We start from the raw sequence: 22,290 nt of genomic DNA, 5'->3' as shown, positions 1-22,290 counted from the left end.
GTGGGCAGACCATCATCCATTGTCTCCCCCAGCCTTAATGACATTATACCAAAATCCCCCTGTCATCCATTCCCATTCAGTGCTACCACATCCCTCTCTCCCTCCCTCCTCTCTGATGCATTCCTCTTCTAATCCCTCCATCCAAATCCTCATATGACCTTTCAGAGATGGGCCAGACCCGCTTGTTAATTGGTCTGTTAACAGGAGTTGACTTTATAGTATCCACAGTCAAAGCGGATCTAGTGTGTTATGAAGATGTGTGCTATTGGCTACTGACTGAGACACTGGGTTTGAGAAATTGTAGCAATTCAACACCCCCCATCTACAATTTTTTAACCAAATTGTCACGCTAGAAATATATTGGCAAAACAATAACCAAAACTATTATTATCTCATAAAACAAATCGGGAAAATAAAGTCAAGCTGATCTAAAAGCAGGACATTCAGATTGCAGACGAAGTGCAGAATCACAACAGAGACAATGCTGTCTGTTGACCCTGTGCAGAGAGGCAAGATGACTATCTCTTCCGCCACTTCTGAAATTTTAAACAACTGAGTCGCACCGTCCAATTGATTTGATCCACTCATGCATACATGAGTTAGTCACAGTTATCATCAGCAGACATCGCCCCCTACTCTGAATGAGAGAGGTTACAAAAGCCAACTTTGCGTAACCATCAGATATGTCAGTCTAACAACTGATAGCCATCCTCAGCTGTTTTTGCCATGCGAGTTTCAAAAGCGGAATCGTTTTGGCAGCACTTGAGAATATACACATCATTTAGCTGCACTGAATTATACTATCTAATTACCAAAAACATATGAAGCAACAATCCTGTTCTAGAGATGATCAAAAACAACATGAATGTGGTATTTACCATATCAGACCAGCGTCTATCTCCTTCCACCACTGACTTCCATGTGAGACTGGAAACTCCCTGGTCTGGGGGAAACAGGCTCTCTCGTCCTCCGGTGTTATTTCAGCCCTTGCAGCTCTTGCTCTGTGCAGCGCCCCTCTGTCCTGTCCTGTCCTGCTCTCTTCCCTTCTGCTCTACCCCAACAGCGGATGACAACCTCCCCCCTCCCTCCCCCACCTCCCTCCAACAGCACACCACAAACTCACACAATCGCCAGGATGACAGCAGAGGAAATAGTCAGTCTTCGTATGTGTGTGTGTGTGTTTTGCATCCGTGCGCCATTGTGTGTGGTTGTGTGTGAGAGAAAGACTATGTGAGAGAGAAAGAGAGAATCTGCACAAATCATGACATTCAAATGTAATTTCTCACTCGCACACTATTCCAACAGTATTTGACAAAAAAAAAAAAAAAAAAAGCCACAAAAACGTCAGTCGGAAAGACAATTGTCCATAAAGCTTCCATACCACACTAAAAAGTTTATTTTATCTTAAAATAACAGCTTCGATACTAATCCCCATGTCCAATCTCAGCCTCCATCTCACTGTCCTGAGGCTGCGGCTGAAGACAGAAAGATGACACTTGTGTCCAGGGGAGATAAGACCCTCTGCTCCGCCCTCAGGGAGCCTGAAACCTTCTCAAGATATACTCAGCAGGCCCTGATGCTATGGCAGGGAACACACACACACACACACACACACACACACACACAAAGACACACCCTAATGCAAGGACACACTCTTCTAACATAAATGCGGACATACAAATACCAATACCACTACAAATACCAACTCTGTAGTACTCTGCTTAGTCTGGTTTTCAAGCCAATTTTAAGCTGAATGGAAGTTGGAATCATGCGAGAAAATGCAAATTTGTTTTAATGACATGTATGGCACTGTTCCATTTACAAGGTGCTGTGTTGTGGTATCTGCCGTGCAAGTAAGGCCTTATGTAAGACTACAGGTCCAGACTTAGCAAGGCTGGCAGATCACTTACTAGTCTTGCATGCATACATAAAGCGTCTCTCTCTCTCTATTTCTCACTCTATCTTTCTCTGTTTTTCTCTCTCAAAACAAATACACGCAAACTATTTGCTGACAGGGCTGTAGAAGCATGACCTGTCCAGACTTGCTCTTTAATATCTCTGATCGAGTGAGACAGATTTTAGGGCTCTTCACACTTCGGGCATTCCTGAAATAAGCGTTTGACTTACACACACAGACATACACACACACACACACACACACACACACACACACACACACACACACACACACACACAGTGGATTCATCCATACTGAAACACAAAGAGTGCACCCATCCATACAGACGTACACTCGCACAGAGTGGACAAAGCCATGCTCACATTTAGGACAGGCCATTTATTTGACACGTCCTCACATGAACCTCGTCCGTCTCCAGAGAGTGTCTATCCAGCGGTAAAAGAATGGCCCTTCCACATCTAATTTGAGCCTCTCAGGGTGTATATCTGAGAAAGTGTGGATGTGTGCATGGCTCCGAGCCTGTGGTCGCAAAGACAAAGAGGGCCTTCTTCTCTCCAGAGGAACTGGAGTCCTGCATCCTCTACCTGGTCTTACACACACGTAAACCCGCACATATTTTAATATGATCAAAGGAGCTTATCTGCATTACTGGATAACTCCAGTAGTCCCAAAGCTGAGCTACATTCTGCTCTTTTCTGCCTTTATTCACGAACACAATGAATTGAAAGTCCTGACTGGTTTTAAATCACAGAGTATTTTGGTAAGTGTGGAGTCTCCTTCCGGCCCCATGAAACCGACCCTGATAATGGCTGTGCTACTCATGCCTAATTAACAAGTCACCAAGGACCACATACACTCTTCCACTCTGCCTAAGCTGCATTATACCCTATCTCCCAGAGGAGAGTAGTTTGTCTGTGCCTGCGTGTGCACAGGAAGGATCTAATACAATTAGTAATAAACTGAACTTTGCATGAAGTCTGACAGAACTTAATCCAGCGTCCCTACATTGCCTGAGCACGTCTGCATCCTCGTCTCCTAGACATCATTGTCATGTAAACACAGAGGAGTCAGCCTGTCAGCTGCAGCTTGACTGATGCCTGCAAGTTAAATTATTGCTCCTTTCTGTGCTAATCTATCATCCCAATCTCTATCTTTCTCTATCTTTTCTTTTCTCTCTGGCTGTTGGTGACACGCAATGTCCTCCTCATGCACTGGTGACTCCCAAGTGCTGACCTGTTTTTGACCTCTGTGATATGCATAACGAAATACTGCTCCCAGCATGCATGCTCCCACACATGCACGGATGCATGCACACACACACACACACACACACACACACAGTCCTGACCTCTCAGTTCCAGTGCCAGCTCAGAGATGACTCAAGTCAACCATATGTGATAAGTCGTGAAACTCCAACTCTCACAGTCAACAAACAACGGCAGCCGTTGAGGCTTAAGGCACTAAATCATCATAGCGCGTTCCCCGCGATGAGCTTCAGGCTCATGACTGACTTGTTTTGTTAGCTAGCACGGCAACACCCACTGCAAAGTGTTAACCAGAGCAAACTACACAAAAATACTGCATGGAGTGAGTTGTCAGTAAGAATGGATATAAGGTGAATCCTTGTACATGTCAATCTTGGCCCATAGATGAGATAGACTATGATATCAACCTGACTATGAATTGCGATGATAAATTGCAACACATGCTCCACTTCTGTCAAGTACAGTTATTTATCACTGATTCCATTAACTACTGACACTTGAAATACATGTATACTTTCCCACACTATACTTATATTCCAGGTGTTCCCCATCATCTATGTCATCTTTTTTTGGGGAGAAAATAAAAGCCTGTACTCTTGCCCTATCGGTTGAGAATGTGTTTTGACCATAATTTAGTAAAGCAACTCTGCAGACTGTATGCCAAGTTGCTGCCGTGTGTTTCTTTTCCTTTTCTGAGATGAGCCCCCCCCTGGAAATAAGGCATAGAAGATCAAAATAGGTTTTGATCACCAGAACCAGATGCTTGGAGCTGGCCCTGTCTGTAGCGAAATCATCCTGTGTGCCTCTGTCTCTGCCTTGCCTTTTGAAGTGAGGTTCGTACCTTTGGCCCAAGGTGGAGTCCAGATGTCAGGCTGCATGCAAAGACTTGCACAGCGAAGATGCAGATAGAAAAAACAAGGGGAAACGCCCCTCTTGCTTGCTCTCCATTTGGTTCTGGGGGTCATAAAGCTTGGAATCTCACTGTCAATATATCAAAACATTGACAGTTCACATCCATCAAAAATAATGATGGAATGTAATTTTCACACGCATCATTTGACACTCCTTGTTCTTACACTTCTATGGCACACTGCAGGTGAGGGATTTGAATAATCAACAGAACACATTTGCACTTCATTGCCCTGATGGGTGATAATATATTTCAACTGTTTCACTTTGTCTATTTTCTTTTATTTGCATATTCATAATTCTTATTCTTTTAATGTAATGCATTTTGCTTGTTCTTTCATATATTTTTTTATATTTTTTGTTTGCCTTCTGTTGATGTAAAGCGCTTTGAGCAGCATGTTGTGTATGAAAGTTGCTGTACAAATGAAGGTTATCATTATTATTATTATTATTATCATTATTAATATATAATATAATTTTTTCTATGAGCTTTTCTCTCATCCATGTCTTAGCTGCTCGTTAAGTCAGTTTGCAAAGTTTTATCAAGTGAGTCTGACGTCAATCACAAATGATGGAAATGAGGATGTCAGTGTGTCTGTAACTTACTGCTTCCTTCAAGTGCTGTAGGAAAAATAGCAATTATCTACAAGTTGAGCGGACATGAATGACCCAACAAAGTGATAAATACAACTGAGGAAGTCACTTACTGAGTCATTGTCTATGATACCAGAGTTGCCAAGTGACATTTAGAGCTTAAAATTGATACATGTGCCTGATGTGTATTTTCACCTCTCCATTCTGCTACTGCAGCACACAGCAGCTGTACCACTCCATTTCAAAAATAAAACAGCCACCAAAAACTCTCTTTGTTACAGGGTCCATTCTGTTATTATATCTGACCACACACACTTGAATGTGCAAGTTGTATTTACATCTGACCTTGGAAGTATTTGCTTACAAGGCACACTTGAAGGCAGCATGTTTCTTATCAACCAGCGGACTTAATGAGCAGCAAAGACATGGATGAGGAAAATCTAAATAACAAAATCCAAAAATGCCCTGGAAGTGATAGAAATTCACAAAAAAATTAGCATCAGATATCTGCCTAGAATAATGCTTAAGTCAAAAATAGTTCCTTATGGGAAAATTCCATTACCTGTTATCTTTTGCCTCCAAATATAAAGTCAGTGGTCACTGTTAAAAACAGCTGCGCCGGTCCTCCTGGTTGATGTTCCAAAATCAAACCAGGTTGGGAGCAGATATGTCAAGGTAGAGATGATCCATCTGATGCCTCTAGCACACGTTATGGCATTGAGAACAAGTGGTGCATTTGAAAATGTGTGTCTGACACTTCCAGTGCATTTCTGGCTTAATATTCCAGTATTTTTATATCAAAGCACCAACAACAACAGTAAGATATCAAGGTATATAATCCTCATTCTTATGGTAAAAAGGGGATTACAGTACTGTGCAATAGCGCTGAATTTTAGAGTGAAAGAGTCAGCAAAGTCAAAGTGAAAGGAGGAAAATATTTTCTCAAATTGCAGTCCAAAAGATGATGCCAAAAGAACATGCAATTACTTCATACTCACACCTATTCGTACAGCCTTGGTGATTAATAGTTTTGAGAGACTACAGCCAAGCTGATGAAAAATGTCCAACAACGCTCCTCAGGAGAAGATCCTCAGGCTGCAACTGGCATGCTGTTTTGACAAATGGTCTTAATTGTACCCAAAAGAATGTAAGGGCTTGAGGTTAAAGAAGTCCCTGCTATTTCACCTCCATTCCCTTCAAGTGAATCAGCAAACCTGAAAAGAAAATCAAAACTTTCTAGAGCCTCATAACAATGACCTGTCTGTTCAGCCAGTGAACCAATGGAAGCAGCAAATTACTGAAGATAACTCAGACTTCTGTTGTTGACCTAAGCCTGGGCTAATACAGCTTTGTCATGCCGGAGAACCGTGCACCGAAAAGAGCTCAGACCTGATTAGCTAGTCTGATATACGCACGGGCATTGTGTTTGAGACGGTGTGCAAAATTCTGTCTGTCTGGCTTGACTCATTATCAGGACTGATCAGAGGCCGGTCCATCAGGGCCTTCTGTCAGAGAGGCTTAACTCCCTGTCACCCCCCCTTGACCCCCAGGATTAGACACAGCCACGGCGCCACTCCACGGGCCACTTGTCTTCTCAGTTGGGGAGCTGCACCCCTAAACCCCAAACCCCTCCCCATACCCCCTGCTGGCTGGCAGGTCAACGCATGCCTGTCGTTAACCCCGGCGTTTGCCTCTAAGGCCCTGTGCTCCTTGTTTGTGTTAGTTAAGGCGGGCTCTCAAAGTGTCACTTCAGGGAGAGGTGGCAGATGCCATTAAAACGTCCCGGCTCCCGCTCCTGATGGCCGCTGGAGAGGGTTTGATTAAAACCAGATGTCGAGCCGCAGACCTGCTCCACACAGTATCTGATTGTGCGAGTCCGGACACAAGGTGCAATAAAGGCTACGACAAAGAGGCGCTTTGTGAAAATACATCACTTGGGTATAAAAGTTTCCGTATATGCAATATGTGCGTGCGTGCTAGTGGGCTCAGCGAACCATCTCTGCTTTAACTCATCATATGCTTATTATACCCCAATCATTGCTGGAATGCCATACCAAGAGTGGAAGACACTAACAATGAATCATCTTTTTCTTTGTGCAGGCTAGTTAAGATCAGAACCAGCGCTCCCCTGCCCTCCCTGCTCTTCTCTTTCTTTCTTTCTGTGATCACGCTCAGGTTTCTTGCAGGGAGCTGATGCGTGTGTTATCTAGCTGACCTTGGTTCGGAAAAGTAAGAGTGTAGCAGGGCCAGGAGCCCACAGAGAGAGAGGTATGTGGGGGACGGGCCAAATGTTGCAATGCCTAAAAAAAGACTCAGAGGGAGAGTATACATACACTGTTTGTAATGATGAATGAGGGGTGTTTATGCAGCTATATTGAACATAAATTATCTTTCCCTTATCCCTGTAGCTTAATAACCAGGGTCCGAAATTACGACCCGGCAAGGGACAAATAATGATAAAATTTGTCTGTGGTGGATAACTCAATAAAGGTCATCCGCCACACTGGCCAATAACATTTGAGTGCCTCAGTTATATACAGTTTTTGGCCTCTTCTCAAAGGACCACTGTACACTCCCTCTGACTGTGAGCCAATCAAAACAGAGCAAAACAATGGCTCTGATTGGCTGCCTTTCCTAGACGCAAAATAGTACTGAAAATGGGTAGGGAAACAAGTGAGCCAAAAAGTTAATTTCAGACAGGGTAAATAACACTAAAATGTGTAACAAGCCCACAGCATGAGCACCTGTTGATAGACTGTACTGGAAAATGATTCGCAAGTAAATGCAGGGGCTCATCTAGATACTTTGTCACACTGTTACCATAATCTGTGCCCCTTCTCTCAGCAGCCGATGGATTATCACAGCTAGGGGGCTACAGAGCTGTCTGGCTGGCCGGTGCCCACAGCTGCAGACAGCTGTCCTAACATGGCGGCTCTAATCTCTTATACTGTGGAGAAACCAGGGCCAGGGCAAACTATGGGTCGACCACGCCACAGCTCATCACACACAGACACTGACACACAAACGGAAGGAGAGGATTGGTGTGTGTGTGTGTGTCTGATCGGTCAAGCGATTCAGTTTGTGCTCATCAAAGCCCCTGGGCTGTGAGGGGGTGAGAGGATGGGTGGCGGGCGGGTCCAATGGGTAGTTATCTCATCTCCCTTGGGTGGGATCCAGGTCTTTGCAGACCTGATGAGGAGAGGAGGAAATTAAACCACTGGCTTTTGTTACGGGTTTAAGGATCACAGGGAGAGAGGGAGACTTGAGGGGTGCATTGTATGAGAGTGAGTCATTCAGTGTGTGTCGGTGTGTGTGTGTGGGAGTGTGTGTGTGTGTTGGGCGGAGCGGGGTCATCCACTTTGCACAGACTGTGGCGATATCATCTTCCCAACCTCCGCTTGACCTTGATAAATCCACTCCTTTGTAACTCAAACCTCCGGAGACGTTTTTTTTCTCACCTCTGAAGCATGCACTGTTGCCACCAATGTTGCTCTTCTTGTTTGGTTAGCCCTTTCGTGTTTGTGTGGGAACAGTAGCACGTGACCCCCCTCCCTCCACACACACACACACACACCGTCTTGCCTTGCTGCGTTGTTTTCTTGTCTCCCACATTTAGAGACAGTAACTATCATAGATATCACAGCTACATTATTGTGGGCACAGGTGAATTGTTTGTGGCTGTTTTGCCTCCGGGCAGAATAATTATATCTCAGGACGCTGAGTGACAAACGCTTCAATAAACCTGTCAGCTCTTTTTTATTTTTTTCTGTGCTATTCATATTAGCAGAGAATGACTGGAGTCCTCTTGATGTGGTGGTGCATTGGATTATGTCACATTCAATCTTCAGTCTTCTTCACTCATCACCACTGGATTGATCTCCAGCAATTCATGTTCCAACCAGTCTGTTTTGTGACAAACAGAGTCTTGTATCTTCTCTTTCATAACATCAAATATTGAGCGCCATCATCACTCAAATCTCAATATCTCAGTAGCATATGAAGAGTTTCACCACAAAATCAAATGGAAAATGTGTCTCTTATTCTTCCAAATGAAAAGCAGATCAGAACAAATTATGGAGAATAGATAACTTAAGTTTAGATCTCACAAAATGTTTACAGACTGGATCCTTTATGTTTTAGCAATATTAAATGAATAACGTCAAGCAGGATTTATCTATTTTTTTCAAACTGGATGTATGACATTTTGGAATATAGCCTAACTCTTCAAATGTTGATGTTGAACTCCATCCATGGGAAAATACTGTCAGATAAACCCTGCTAATAAGGGTTGGAAGCTCCCAACTAAATTCTCCATGACCCTGGTGTGACCCGAACACAGTTTTCCATATAAGTTCAGGCACAACAACTCTGTCTAAACAAACTAGCATGCCTCTTGTTGCTCCTTAATAACCCTGTGACAATATGTTTATGATAGACAGCATGCACTATTGCAACATAACAAGGAGGCCTTGTTAACAAACCCATACTGGACACACTATAGCCTAAGTCAGTATAATGTCATCTAATGGAAGTTCATCACATAAATGAACACATTTGACAGTGTGCCAACAATCAGATTGCGCAAGTGCAACGTAAACATTGAAAATTCAACAACGCCATATGCACATAGGTGAGACTACAGCAATCTCCACTATAGGCTACATTTAACAGGTAGACATTTGTTTGGAAAATACAAGTTTACTCAAATCTATAGCACAACCACATTAATACAAAACTACATACTAATTTTCAGTGAACTTAATATGTTCTACAGGTTTTCATTATTTCTACAGTAGGCCTAATATTGTGTTAATGCAGTAATTAGTAGTAGTAGTAATAACAATAACAGTACATTATTATTAGTCACTATAATCATCACCACTATCGCTATCATGTGAGATATAGTAGGGTTTTAAAACCAAAATAACCTTCAACTCACGCTGGCAGAGATAATCTGCCTCGCAATTATGGCCACATAATTGCCCTCTCGTAAAATTACGGAGGGCCGCAAGTATACGACATTATGCCTTTCAGATGACTTACTACGGTCAATAACGACGTCAATCGACCTAATCATCGACAGTGAGACACATCAATAGCCCTCTAGCCCTTTTTGTCCTGTTTTCTCTGATAAAACTCGGGCGCCAACTTTTTGCATCCGCCTGTCGGAAGTTTGAAGCACCTGATAGTCTGCTGCTCTCCGTCCAGTCCACTAGCTTCGTTCAATGGCATGTATTGCAACACAGGCGTTATAAACTTCTGGCCGTCATTCACTTTAGCCTAATAACCCAGAAAAAGTACCACTGAATCTACTGAGTTCATACAGCCTGACAGAGTTACTCATTTGCGGATTGCAGCCTACCTTCGCTGCCTCTGACTGTGCCGAAGGCGTCGACAAGTTTAATCCTTCCTTTACGAAAAGTTTCTCCTCCACTTGTGTTATTCCTGTGCGGGTTTCACGTACAGAGGGCCATGCCTGCAGACAATCCTCTGATCCATCGCCTGTGCTGCAGAGCCGCGCTCCTGCATTCCCATACAGCTCTCTCTCTCAGTCACAGTCAGCCAGCCAGTCCGCTCCAGCAGGCACCTACATGTAAACTGAGCCCCTCCAGCGGTGACATCATGAGTCTCTATGGCAACTCTGACTCCACCCAGCCCCGAGCTGAACTTACCTGTCTGACTACCAATATTTCATACAAAACACTGTCCTCCTTTCCCCTGTGTTGCCGAGTCGATGCACACTGATTCTACACAGATAAACGGCCGTCTATTGCTGAATTTATGGCTGAAACAATGCATGGACATAGCCACGCATGCACACAGGAACACACATACTATTCATTTGATTGGCTGGGAGTAATATAACACCATCATTCCTGCTGACTGAAATTACCTACGCGAGTTCATGATAAGTGCATTGAATTTAAATAGCATCTCATAAAAAGGGTTCACTTTACATGTGGGCTGGCTGTGTGGGTTGGACCGAAAACAGCACACAAAATCCCTCTTGCACAATGCCTTGCACCGTTGCCTGGAGCTCCCCTATGGCTCGGTGCCCAGCTCACCTTCACCTCAATTGTTTTGGCTACAAAGATAGCTGACCCCTCCCTTTTGTCTTCTCTGACCCAGTGCAAACAAACGGATAACGGCCAGGTGAGCCAAATGTCCACCTAGTGACTCCACTGACCCGCTCCTCCCCTCCCTCTGACCCTCCCCCGTCCACTATCTTACCTCCAAAAGGCTGAGGCATGAGCAGTCTATCATAATCTGAGGAGTAAGACTGTAACGCTCCCAACAACACTAGGGAATGCGTGCCTTTTGTTGGGAGCACAATGCACAGTCCTTTCCAAATTAAAGAATATCCAAACCGGGCTGGAGCTATATAATAAGCGAGTCCAATTATAGTGATCAGCAGAAGCAGAGTTTAATGTGGCCAATTCTATCTCTTTGCGGTTCACACGTTTTCGACTCCTGCACAAAAACAACAGCTCATAATCTCACAGCGGTTGTGGGAGGGAAAACCTGACAGGCTGATTTATAGAATAGGCTTCCCTTTTAACCTATGGCAAAAAGAACGGGGGGAATAGTTTTGCAATTGCACTGTTGCCTCAGCCTGTAAAGGAAAATAACAAATTACCTGTAACACCCAGAGTGGAGAAAGTATTTTTGGGTTCACGTGTGATTTGGACAATATGCGGTAAATGTAATTCATTAATCTGGTAATCTGTCCTGTCCTGTCTCTTTGTTATGTGATGTGTGTATTTTATGTCTTGTTTTTAATGAGTGTTTGTACCTTCAATTGCATCCTTTGAATTGCCCTATGTGGAATAAATCAAACTGTATTGAACAGACTGTTGAATTGAATTGTCTGGCTGAAACGTAGCTGCTTCAGGAGTTACATTGACTGATCCAGATTGTAGCATGAAAAACAACAGCAACAGATATAAAACTCGGATCATCCTTATAACAAAACCATGTGAGCCCGACCAAACAGCAACAACATACATCCAGGCTTCCCTCCAGCCACTGACCTGCTCTCGGAGCCTCTCCTGGTGGCCCATGATGGCCGAGGCGTGGTGGGGGTACTTCTGCTTCAGGTGCTCCAGGAAGGCCTCCCTCTTCTTGTCCATGTCTGACGGCTGCATGGCCAGGATCTCTCGGGAGCTCCGGGCTCCGCCTACCGTGTGCCTGCGAGGGACGGTGCGGCTGGATTTGGCGTCTCCTCGGGACGGGGCCGTCCCATTTGGGGAGGCCTGCCTGCGGCTCAGGTGCTGGACGTCCTCTGGCGAGGTTACCTTCAGGTTGCTTTTGGTTTGCTCTGAGGGGGCAGAGGGGGCAGAAAGAGAAGGGGTCAATACACATGTACTGTACTGGTGTTTTGCCATCAGCACAGAATGTCTATGTGTGCGTATATATGTGTTGTCGTTCCATAGGGTATGCAGAGGGTGTTTCAGGGCAAATCCAGACTGCAAACCTTGCCAAAGTGAGAGAAATTAAGGTTGCAAGCTTTTGCCTAATTACTAATACACTTCGCTTTTAACATTCTCCACTGAGAAAGTGGAGGGAAGGGAAAACTGACGCCATATGCAAAAGGATGTTAATATTTTCTCTAGAAGCACTGCTGAAATAAACATTGTCTGATACACAGTCGGCCCACTTCATTACGTATTAATGCTGTTACATATTTCAGCAATAAATTCAGAATTTAATGTGACACACACAATATTGGTGATGAAAACATTAAATCGAAGCAGCTGTTCAGCCCTCTTCCCTTCAAAGGAGCCAGGGATAACCGTCAATATCTGTCTTGGAGAGACACAAATGGAGAGACTTGGAAGTGATATATAGAGCATCTGTTTACATACCCAGAGTCTTGCAAAATATCCACAGAGAGCACAAACTGCCAGTTGCCAATAACTGCAGTGTGTTTAATTAAAAGTATCAAGAGGAAATGTCTTTTCCTATTCTGGATGTTTTTAATATGGCACAACTCTGCTAACATTGAGTAACAGCCATGGAGTCTAGTTTTCCTGCCATACAAGTGTGTGCGTGTTCACAACTTAGTGAGACAGTAAGCATGTGCCTGATTAAAAACAAGCTTCGTTTTTAAGTAGGCCAGAGTCACAGTTACCCTGCCATTATCTCATTATTCCCTTTTTATGGAATATGAAAATACTGTCTGTGACAAAAAAGTGATGTTGAGGATGAATATTCGATTTTATAGCAGAATGAGGATAAAGTAAACACAACTCCTTGGGCACATAAACCTCTTTGCACTCTATTATGCTGTCATAAATCAATCAGGGCCTGGGGAATACAACCATAACACATCAATCTGTATACCAGCTACTGCTTGTGACTTGAGGGGTTTGCATTGGTAGTGAAAGCTATCCGCATGAAATTCTGTTATGTGTATGTATGTGAAGAGAAGAGAAGAGAAGAGAGGAGAAGAGAAGAGAAGAGAAGAGAAGAGTATATGGAAGGGAGAAAAGGACAAGAGGAGAGCAGTTGGAGTGTGAAAACACAGGCGAGAGCAATAAAGCAGGCTGATCTGCTGCCTTGTTTTCCAGGCAGGCAGGTAGAGCTATAATGTGTACCTTTCAGAGGGTAATGGTGGAAAATAAAGGACCTCTTTACTAGGGAGTTCAGCTCCTCCACATTTATCTCTCTCTAGGTCAAACAGTTCAGAGAGGATATTTCAAGTGATTTGCCACTATTTTGTGGGTGGTTTAAAAAGCTTGAAAGCATGCAGTGATTCACAGATGAAAAAGGAATTTCTTGTTTTCCTCCTTGAAGATGTGTTGGGACTGAGGCGGCGGCAGGCAGCTTCACAGATCTGCAAAAACTATGTGTAAAAAAAAGCCACATTTTGGAAAAAGCATGCCCAGTAGCAGGAATGATGAGAGAAGTGTTCAATAGTATCACATCTTCCCTTTGTTTTCCTCTGCCCTAAACTTGTCTTATACTACACAATTTCTTCGGAAAGTCAGTCTATACAGTAAGTCAGAGTAGAGAGACGAGGAAGCAGGAAAGAAATACATTTCCACCCACGGATCTTTTGCTCAAAGTGCAAATCTGTTTGGATCAGTTAAGCACTGCAAATAAACATAATGTGTCTGAGAACATAGCAAGTAGAGGCCATGGTGGTAGGTCATGAAAGAAGCCCCGTCACCCCAAACCCCCACCCTGCTCAAGTTCAGAGCCACAGCACGTCTCATGCACTTCCAAGCCTATTTTTAACTCCCAAACACGGTTTCCCTACTGCTAACTAAATTACACTCAGCAGACAGAAAAGGCAAAAAAAAAAAAAAAAACAACTCCAAAGGATTTGAATTCATTTGTTGGCAGCATGTCAAAAGCTCATTACCTTCCCCAAGTGAACAATCTTTCTCTTCATCTCCGATTTCTTCTTCCATTGCACTTTTGAGATCAACACACACCGCGACAGTCAAAGAGTGAGGCTGGGAGAATCAGCAGCAACCCCGCTAACTGCTGGCTTTCAAATTCCAGACGTGGCTCACGTGGAAAAGGGGGCTTGAGATAGGCCCTGCCCCGCAGCCCCAGGATAGACTGGTGGGGATTTAGAAAGTCAACTGCATTCCAGCCACTCGCCCTCAGGCTAAAAGCTCTCCTCCGACTATAGAGTGGTCATAAGTGAATGTAAATGCGTGTGTGTGTGTGTGTGTGTGTGTGAGAGAGAGAGGAAGAGAAAGAGCATCGTAAAAGAAGGTACCGACAAAACACATATACTGTATATTCCCTCTTAAAACTGGGCCCTCAGACCAACAGGTGTCAGTCAAACAGCCTGACACACAGAAACACACACACATACACATACACACACACACACACACACACACACACTTTACTTACTTACACACGCACACAGTCTGTTCTTTATCAGGACTGTGTCTGTGAGCTGTCTCTTGTTTAAGCCTCTGTCCCTGCAGAGGGGCCCACTAGACACCAGCATGTATCCAAATGTGTGTCATAACCTACTTTTGAGCTACATCCAAAATGTACTCCGCTTATGGCATGCAGCAAATATGTTAGCCAGTCACATGATCAACCCCACAGAATAAGACAGCGTGAGTCCTGTGGGCACTGTTGCTTCCCGTTTGGAATATAACAGTTTGCTCTTGCTCTGGGGTTTATGAAAAATAACACTGTCCTGTTTGTCTGGAAGTCGGCAAACAACGGTCATCGGCTTCATATGTTGTGCAAACACGTCAGTATGCACATGTCTGTAAGTGTGTGTTTTTCCAGGCGCGGGGGGGGGGGGGGCGGGGGGGGGGAGGGGAGGCGGCTGCATCTGTGCGTGAGTGCGTTTCTTTGCAGCTGCTGATGTAAAGTGGCCCGATCGAAATGTGCAAGAAGAAGGCATTGTGGTTCAGCAATTGACATATCTCAACAGAAAAACGTGAGCAGATCAATGCCCTAGTTTGCAGGCCATGTAATTGAAAGTGGTGGGGTGAGCGCATGAACAAACACAATGGAGCAGCTGACGGATAATGTCTAACATATGGAGACAAGTCTGCTTCCACTCACCCGCTCACATACTCAGGCTGTTAGCCACAATAGGCAGACAGTTAGTGGGCCAACGGACTAGGATCATGTCATTTAGTTATGTTTTTTGGCAGCGTGCGTTTGCTTTATGAATATCACGCTAGGATTTGCGAAGTGTTCCTGTCAGATTAAAGGAGAAATCCACCCGCTGATACTCTTGCACTGTTATGTATCATCAATCTGTAATGTTCAATGGATTTTATGCATTTATTTTATGATTAAATATTGTAACTTTCTTTTTTGGTGTACCCACTTTCCCTCAACCTGCCTCATCTACTTCTACTTCAGTTAGTTATTTCCTGCAGAATGATTTTCGACAAACCCCAGAGAACAGGCCTGAACTTGTTGCATTCAGCTTTTGGTTATAGGAGACAGCGACAGCAACAGCATAGTAAGAGCAAGACCTTTTCCAGTCAAGAGTCACACGCCTTACTCAAAACATAATGTGGCTGCATTGCATTCTGGTCAATTGAGGCTACTGTCAGTGGAGAGAAATCGGTATCTGCAGCTTCTTTGCTGGACTTCTCCCCGTATTATTGTTGAATGTCAGTGCAAAATGGACCCAGAAATGCAAGGTACATCACCAATAGCTGTTTATAACAGTGTTAAAGTGTTTTAGGGTGGATTTTTCCTGGCACACTTAAGACAGCTATCCTAGAATATTTGATAATGTCGCAATGGAAATAACATTTGATACAGTGCGAACCCAAGAGCTGATGTGTTGACAGGGTAAAGACTAGCACTGTACATCCACATTAAATATTCCAGCCTTCTGAGCCTCATGAATTGTCTAGAGTTTTGAAACACTGCCCATTTCCATAGCAACATTATTGAAATTCTAAGGTTGCCATCTTAGCCATACCAAGTATAATTACCATAATGAAGTGCCTTTTCTATCCATTCTAGTTCAGTCAGTGTTTCTGTGTGAGTGCGAGATAGAAGAGTCCCATCTTGGCTACGACACATGGATCATCACAACCAAATACAAGTCGGTCTTTGCCAAGTCAAAGTCATAATTAAAGCACAGTAGCTCTCCCAACCCAACAATTACGTCCTCTGGTCCGAACGACCTGCCTCGCTTCACTTTTACTGTCAACATTCCAGGCCAGGAGTGACCTCCCACTTTCAGAGCGTCACGAGGGACCTGCAAGTGAATTGTGTCTCGCTCCAATAGCTCAAGAATGTCGCTCTCTCTTTCTCAGCTGCCAGTGTTAAGTAAATGATGGTCTTCTCAGTTAAAAGACAACATGCAGCACTTGCCTATGAACACCAAGGTCTTATTAGGGGCAGGGCCTCCTGCTGTCTCCAGTTACTCTCTGCTTGTCATTTATTTATGGAGGAATGTATCCCTGCGCGCACTCCCACTCTTCCCTACTATTACTTTCCCATAACTGTGCAGTTAGACACAAAGCCCTGTTGTGTGCAAAAAAAACAAGGCCCATGTAGCGATACCCTGAACCCATGAATACTGATACACAGAACAGCACTGGTCCACTGTTGAGTGTCTACGTAACAATATTTTCATTATGTAAATGTTGGTTATCGGAGTCGGGATATCAGATGTTCTGCCCATGTGGAACTGAGCCTACTGTAAGAAAAGGATTTTATTTAAATGTGATTAGAATAAATTAAGCCTCTTATGCACTGCAATAATATCCATCTTAACAAGCCATTTAGTCTTAACATCTTCGTTTTCCTTATAACAAGTGAAAAAATGCTGCCAAAAAGGTGAAATAATTTCACTCCTTTCCGATGCAGTTTTAAGAGTTTTGTTGAAACAAATGATAATATCCTGAAATAAGCTAGATAACTCCACTAGTATTATGACAGTTTATTCAAGAAATCTCTTAAAACAAACTAATCTGCATTGGAACCAAGTGAAATGATCTCACCCCATTCACAGATTTTGTCAGTTGTTTTAAGAAAAATACATTTAGGACTCAATACTAGACTGTTAAGATGGATATTTTTATACAATGTGCATACGCATGCGCACTACACTTAGTCATATCTTCCCACTCCTCTGCCTGGTTTCCCTGAATCGTAAAGAACCTTTGTTTTCCTATCAGTCCTCCCGTGTCAGACTAAGACCACCTGATTCCATGGCCTTCACTTAATCACGTTACTTTCTTCCGCCCATGGCCAGCACTGTAAACAGGCCAATGTGTGAGTGTGTGTGGAGAGGTGACCTGCTCAAAGCCCACAGAGAAACGGGCTGATTTCTACATTGGCTTTTCACTGATTGCTGATCTGAGCGATAAGCTGTTTCCATGCTGGTATCTGACATCAGAGTTTTAATGCCCCCACAATGCAGCCCGGCCACATTTTTCACACCGAACCGAATATACACACACGTACACACGGACATTCATGCAACTAATACTCACACACAGGAAATATCTGCCTGCTCGGGGTATCTGTTTCACTCTGTACATGTCGTAAAAACCAGATTTACAAGTAATAAAAACCCCAATTTTCTGGCATGTCAACACTTTCAAATTTTGCACACAATACAAGATCATGCCTTTTATGAAAGTGATTTCCCTACAAAGAGAAGGGGAAATTAGAAACCTTTCATAAATAGGAATGATGGGATAAGAAAGCAGGAGGATTTTCACTTCTAGTTTAGCCTAAGGCTCGCTGCCAAAGAAAATCTTGTCCATTTATGAAATCCACCAATCAGAGAGGCCCTTTGTGAATTCTGTAAGATGACCTTTAACCCCCGGTCCTTCCCTCCTATAGGCTGGAGATCAGTGCTGCTTTGTTTTGATTTGAGAGGGCCTTTAATTGCACGAGTTTCTCGTCAGCCTGCCACCATTCAGGGAGTATAACGAGCCGTTAGGATCTTTTTAGTTAACTTTATACGGCCTTAGCACAGAACTGCTTCCCAAGGGCATGATGAATTCAATGTGGCTTTTCACATGAGAGTTTTCAGAGAATTCAGAATAGATCATAGTTTGAGTGACTACTGCTGCTCTTTCTGTTGAGTCTTTAAACCGCCGTTAAAAAGTGAACTCAAGTTGCCTCATGCCGCCTGACCCCTCTCTCTCTCTCTCTCTCTCTCTCACTCTTTCTCTGTCTCTCTTCTTCTTCCTCTTCTTCTCTCTTTCCTCTCACTCAAATACCCCCCAACCTTTTTTTTACTCCACTCCCAAGATCTCAGAGCACTTCCTTCCTGCTCTGGGTATGTTGACATGACCTGTTGATTCAAGAGTGAAGTCCAGAATGTGTGTGTGTGCGTCTGTGTGTGTGTGTGTGTGTGTCTCCAGACAGAGGGTTCAACCCTTAGCAGTGATGTCCATTCAGGGCTCATTAGCAGCGTCACACACCACAGTGGCCCACAGCGCAGTCAACAACTTCTCACCAACTCTCTCTGCCTCCCTCTCTGACTGTCCTCACCATTAAACTGTGCAACTGTTCACTCCAGCAGGAATAAAATAAACGCCACACATGAATTATACATATGAAGTTGACAAATGAAACCTCATTAGTAGCTTTAAAAAGTCACTGGGATTTCAGATTTCAGAAAATAAGTATGCACTCTCCTGAAGTTGGTAATGTAGTGTAACTCTTTTGACTTCATTCCTCAGTATGTGTCTGGACTTTCTATTCTCTATTTTTGCACCCCTGTACTCTCTCTTTCTCTCTCTCTCTCTCTTCCTCTCTCTCTCTCTCTCTCTGGCTCCCATCCATTCTCACTATCTCTCAGCTAATGAGGCATCTCCCCAGCTGCCGTGTCAGTGTTAATGACCAGTGGTCCTCACCCGGTTAGCTGAGACCACCGCAACATCTGTCTAAACTCACACTTGCAAATATCCAGAGCTCTGTGGTATATACACTGATTATAATACACCTCTCAATTAAGATACGTGTGTGTGTGTGTGTGTGTCTATGTGTGTCTGTGTATTTATGTGGGGAGTCAGGTACACAGGCTGGTCCAGACTTTCCGCTCTACTGAAGCCTTATAAACAGACCAGGCTGCCAACTTGGATAGGCAGTTGGCCAAAAGATATGAGTAACGGATATGTGCTTTGGTGTGTGTGTGTGTGTGTGTGTGTGTGTGTGTGTGTGTGTGTGTGAGTCTTGGGAATAGCAGTGGTGGTGGAGTTTGTTGGTGGGGTGAATGGGAGTGTTGTGAAACCAGTTAAGGAACAGCAGAGAATTTGACTGCAAAATGTTGTACAGTATAGAGTAAACACATATCAATCATACAAGAGACTCCCACATGCCAGTAAGGCGCTTTACTGCAGCTAAATTGAATGAAGCATGGCAAATTGATTTTACTGCTGCTTTACCTCCAAGTGAAAATGCCTGTCTTGAGTGGGTTAGTCTTGTAGATCTTTAACTCAAGCGCAAACTTAATGTCCTTCCTATTGAACAGACTGCAATTTCAATGTTTCAATGCAGTTTTACTCCCTCTTTGGCACAGGCAGCGCAATCAAATAGGGCTGATCTACTGTCCTCATAAAAGTAAATAATACTTTAAGCCTGAGTGGGAAACTATTTTGCATGTCCACAAATCACTTTAAAGAATATCAAATTTTTCCTCTCACACAGCACTCATCTTGCCTTCACTCTTCTCTGTCTCTCTTCCCCCCCTCTCTCATCCCCTCCCTCCCTCCCACCGTCCCCTCCTCTTAATATCCCCTCTTCCTTCTCCTGCCGTTGTTCGACAAACAAAGCAAACAAGCGGAGGGGAGCAGAGAGAGGAGCTGCTGGCGGGGCAGGCCTGTCAGTGCTGATACTTCCCCGAAGACAGCCAGAGGACAACTCAAACAAACAGCTCTGTTTATTGGCCTGCTCCACTCATCAGCACAAACACCATGTCTGTCTGCCCTCCCTGACACACGTCAGCGCCGGATCAATCCAGATCAAGTAACCATCTCTTGCTTTCTCTCTAATAAACAAGAGAAAGTCAAACAACATTCAAGATGCACTGCGTTTTCCCCACACCAGGGGGTGCTGTTTAACACTCTAATGCTCCAAGCATGTTTACAAACTAGCATAATAAAGACTAAATTAATGAGTGTGTGTGTGTGAGCGTGTGTGTGAGAGAGCGAGAGAAAAAACAAGGACAACACAGTGTGTTTGTGTGCGTTCTTCATCCTGCACAAAGCAATAACCCCTAGAATATTTCCTTTGTTATGCATTAACTGAGACACTAAGTGCAGCTTAATGAACCAGTGTGTTTGCCAGCGTGTGTGTGTGTTTGCGTGGACACAAATGCGCGTGTGTGTTTGCCTGTAACGCTCGGCATGCCTGCGGTGTGTACACTTCATTAACTCGTGGTCAGGGGAGGTTTAAGTCAACCCAGCCGCCGGGTCACATGTCGGCCGGTCTCCCGTGACAACCGTCTCTGGGCCAACAGTGAGGCTGGTGGCGTCCTGAGGGGAGGGATGGAGAGATGCTGAGAACAGCTGTAGTTGGGAGTAGGACTCTGGGAGTAGGACATCCACCCAGGAGCTAGAGAGGGGGAACTCGCTACCTCTCCTCCCCTGGCTGGGAGACTCATTCCTGGGAAACTGAGTCACTCAGGGCTGAACCCTCCCAAACCTCCAGAGAACAGTGATCCAGCCTGACTTCACTCTCTGGACAAAGGATAAGACCGCACTGGGCTACAAAACATTTCACTGCAGTTTATTTATTCAATGGAAGCATCCAAATTACAATCCCTGCTGCTGAGTGATTGTCATCTGATTGTCAACACCCTCGCAAGTATCAAAAATTGAGTCATACATATCACAGCTGGACAGTGAGTTAGAAAACACATTCTTTAGGTTCAAGTTTGGTGCAGATTACTAGATTATAATTCAATATATACCACTGAGACAGTAAGAATCAAATATTACCAAACAAATCCACTCAAGTGTGACTATTCTTACACAGATATTGGAAATCCAAACAATGCACCTAAAACCATTTTCTTCTCTATCAGTCTGTTTAGTCTGTCTGCATGGAACCCCATTAAAAGCCTATGATGTTGCCAGTTTTCTCCTCATGAGGTGGGGCCTGTCGGTGGGCTGAAGTCTGGCCATGTGATGATAATTTCACTGAGGACATCAGATCTGCCTAGAGACTTTTATCGCAGACTGTCCATCAGCCTGCAGAACGCTGTCAAAGTATTGCAACAGGAATTATAAAGGGAGAATGTGTCGAATTCTTAGGCTTCTCTCACAAGTGACTGTGTGCTTGTTGATAAGGTATCTCTTATCTTCTCGGCAAGTTTTCTGTGTCAACAAACACAAAGTGGGTACGCACGGCCATGCATGTGTGATGCCCACACGTACGCGCACGCCCATACACATAAATACTTGCAGACATAAATGCTTGTAGACATAAATGATACGGCTTATTTTGCCTAACACACAAGGGGCTGCACCTGCTCTCCTTATCTGGTGATAATTAGATGGAGTAAGACAAATGTTAGGACAGATGTGGATAGAGACACACTAGAGATATCACAGTAATGTGCCTAAGCAAATTAGAGCAACTTCAATTCCCTATGCTGCTGCAGCAGGCTAACTATTTGCTCAGCCTGCACATTGGTCCCATTTAAATATGCCTTTCAATATGCCTGCTCTCACACAAGTTTATTAAAAAGTGATTGCTCTGCAATTGACTCTCTTCACAGTGATAAGCAGCTTAGGGCCTGGACTTGCCAGCCAGTCAATCATGTGTTCCTCACTTTTTCCTCTGCACTGCGTATCTCTTCCTCTCTCTTTTTGCTGCATGCTACCACAGAGTTAGCAGCGTACAGACATCATTTGCAATCCAAAGCTTATTACTAACCAACAGCTCAGGAATGCAATGGGCATAAAATCAAATCAACATTTTTCATACAGTAAGTTCATTGTAAGACATTAACGTACAGTAGGTTGAGGATCACAGTGTAGTATTTTAGATGTACTGCCCAAACAGCACAAAACCACTCAGATGGGATGAAATTCTCCAAGTAGACAAGGCCAAGTGTCTACATCTGTGTGTGAGTGTGAGTGTGTGTGTGTAAGAGAGAGAGCTGTTAAAGCTGAGTAGTTCCAT

The 22,290-nt window shown here is 43.9% G+C and overlaps 1 protein-coding gene across 11 annotated transcripts in view; it reads right to left on the bottom strand.

Moving 5' to 3' along the window:
- The window catches only part of kiaa1217 (KIAA1217 ortholog), a 111,102-nt gene that overhangs the window by 34,861 nt on the left and 53,951 nt on the right, over positions 1-22,290 (bottom strand). For all 11 annotated transcript variants that reach the window (XM_071922404.2, XM_071922397.2, XM_071922408.2 and 8 more), the window contains exon 2: positions 11,718-12,004. In XM_071922404.2, coding sequence (XP_071778505.2) covers positions 11,718-12,004 — 287 coding nt within the window. The remainder of the gene's footprint in view (positions 1-11,717; positions 12,005-22,290) is intronic.

Source organism: Centroberyx gerrardi, chromosome 22 (genome assembly GCF_048128805.1).
Source record: "Centroberyx gerrardi isolate f3 chromosome 22, fCenGer3.hap1.cur.20231027, whole genome shotgun sequence".
NCBI classification, from domain to species: domain Eukaryota; kingdom Metazoa; phylum Chordata; class Actinopteri; order Beryciformes; family Berycidae; genus Centroberyx; species Centroberyx gerrardi.
Note: the sequence above shows the minus strand (reverse complement) of the source record. Positions and strands in the feature narration are given on the sequence as shown.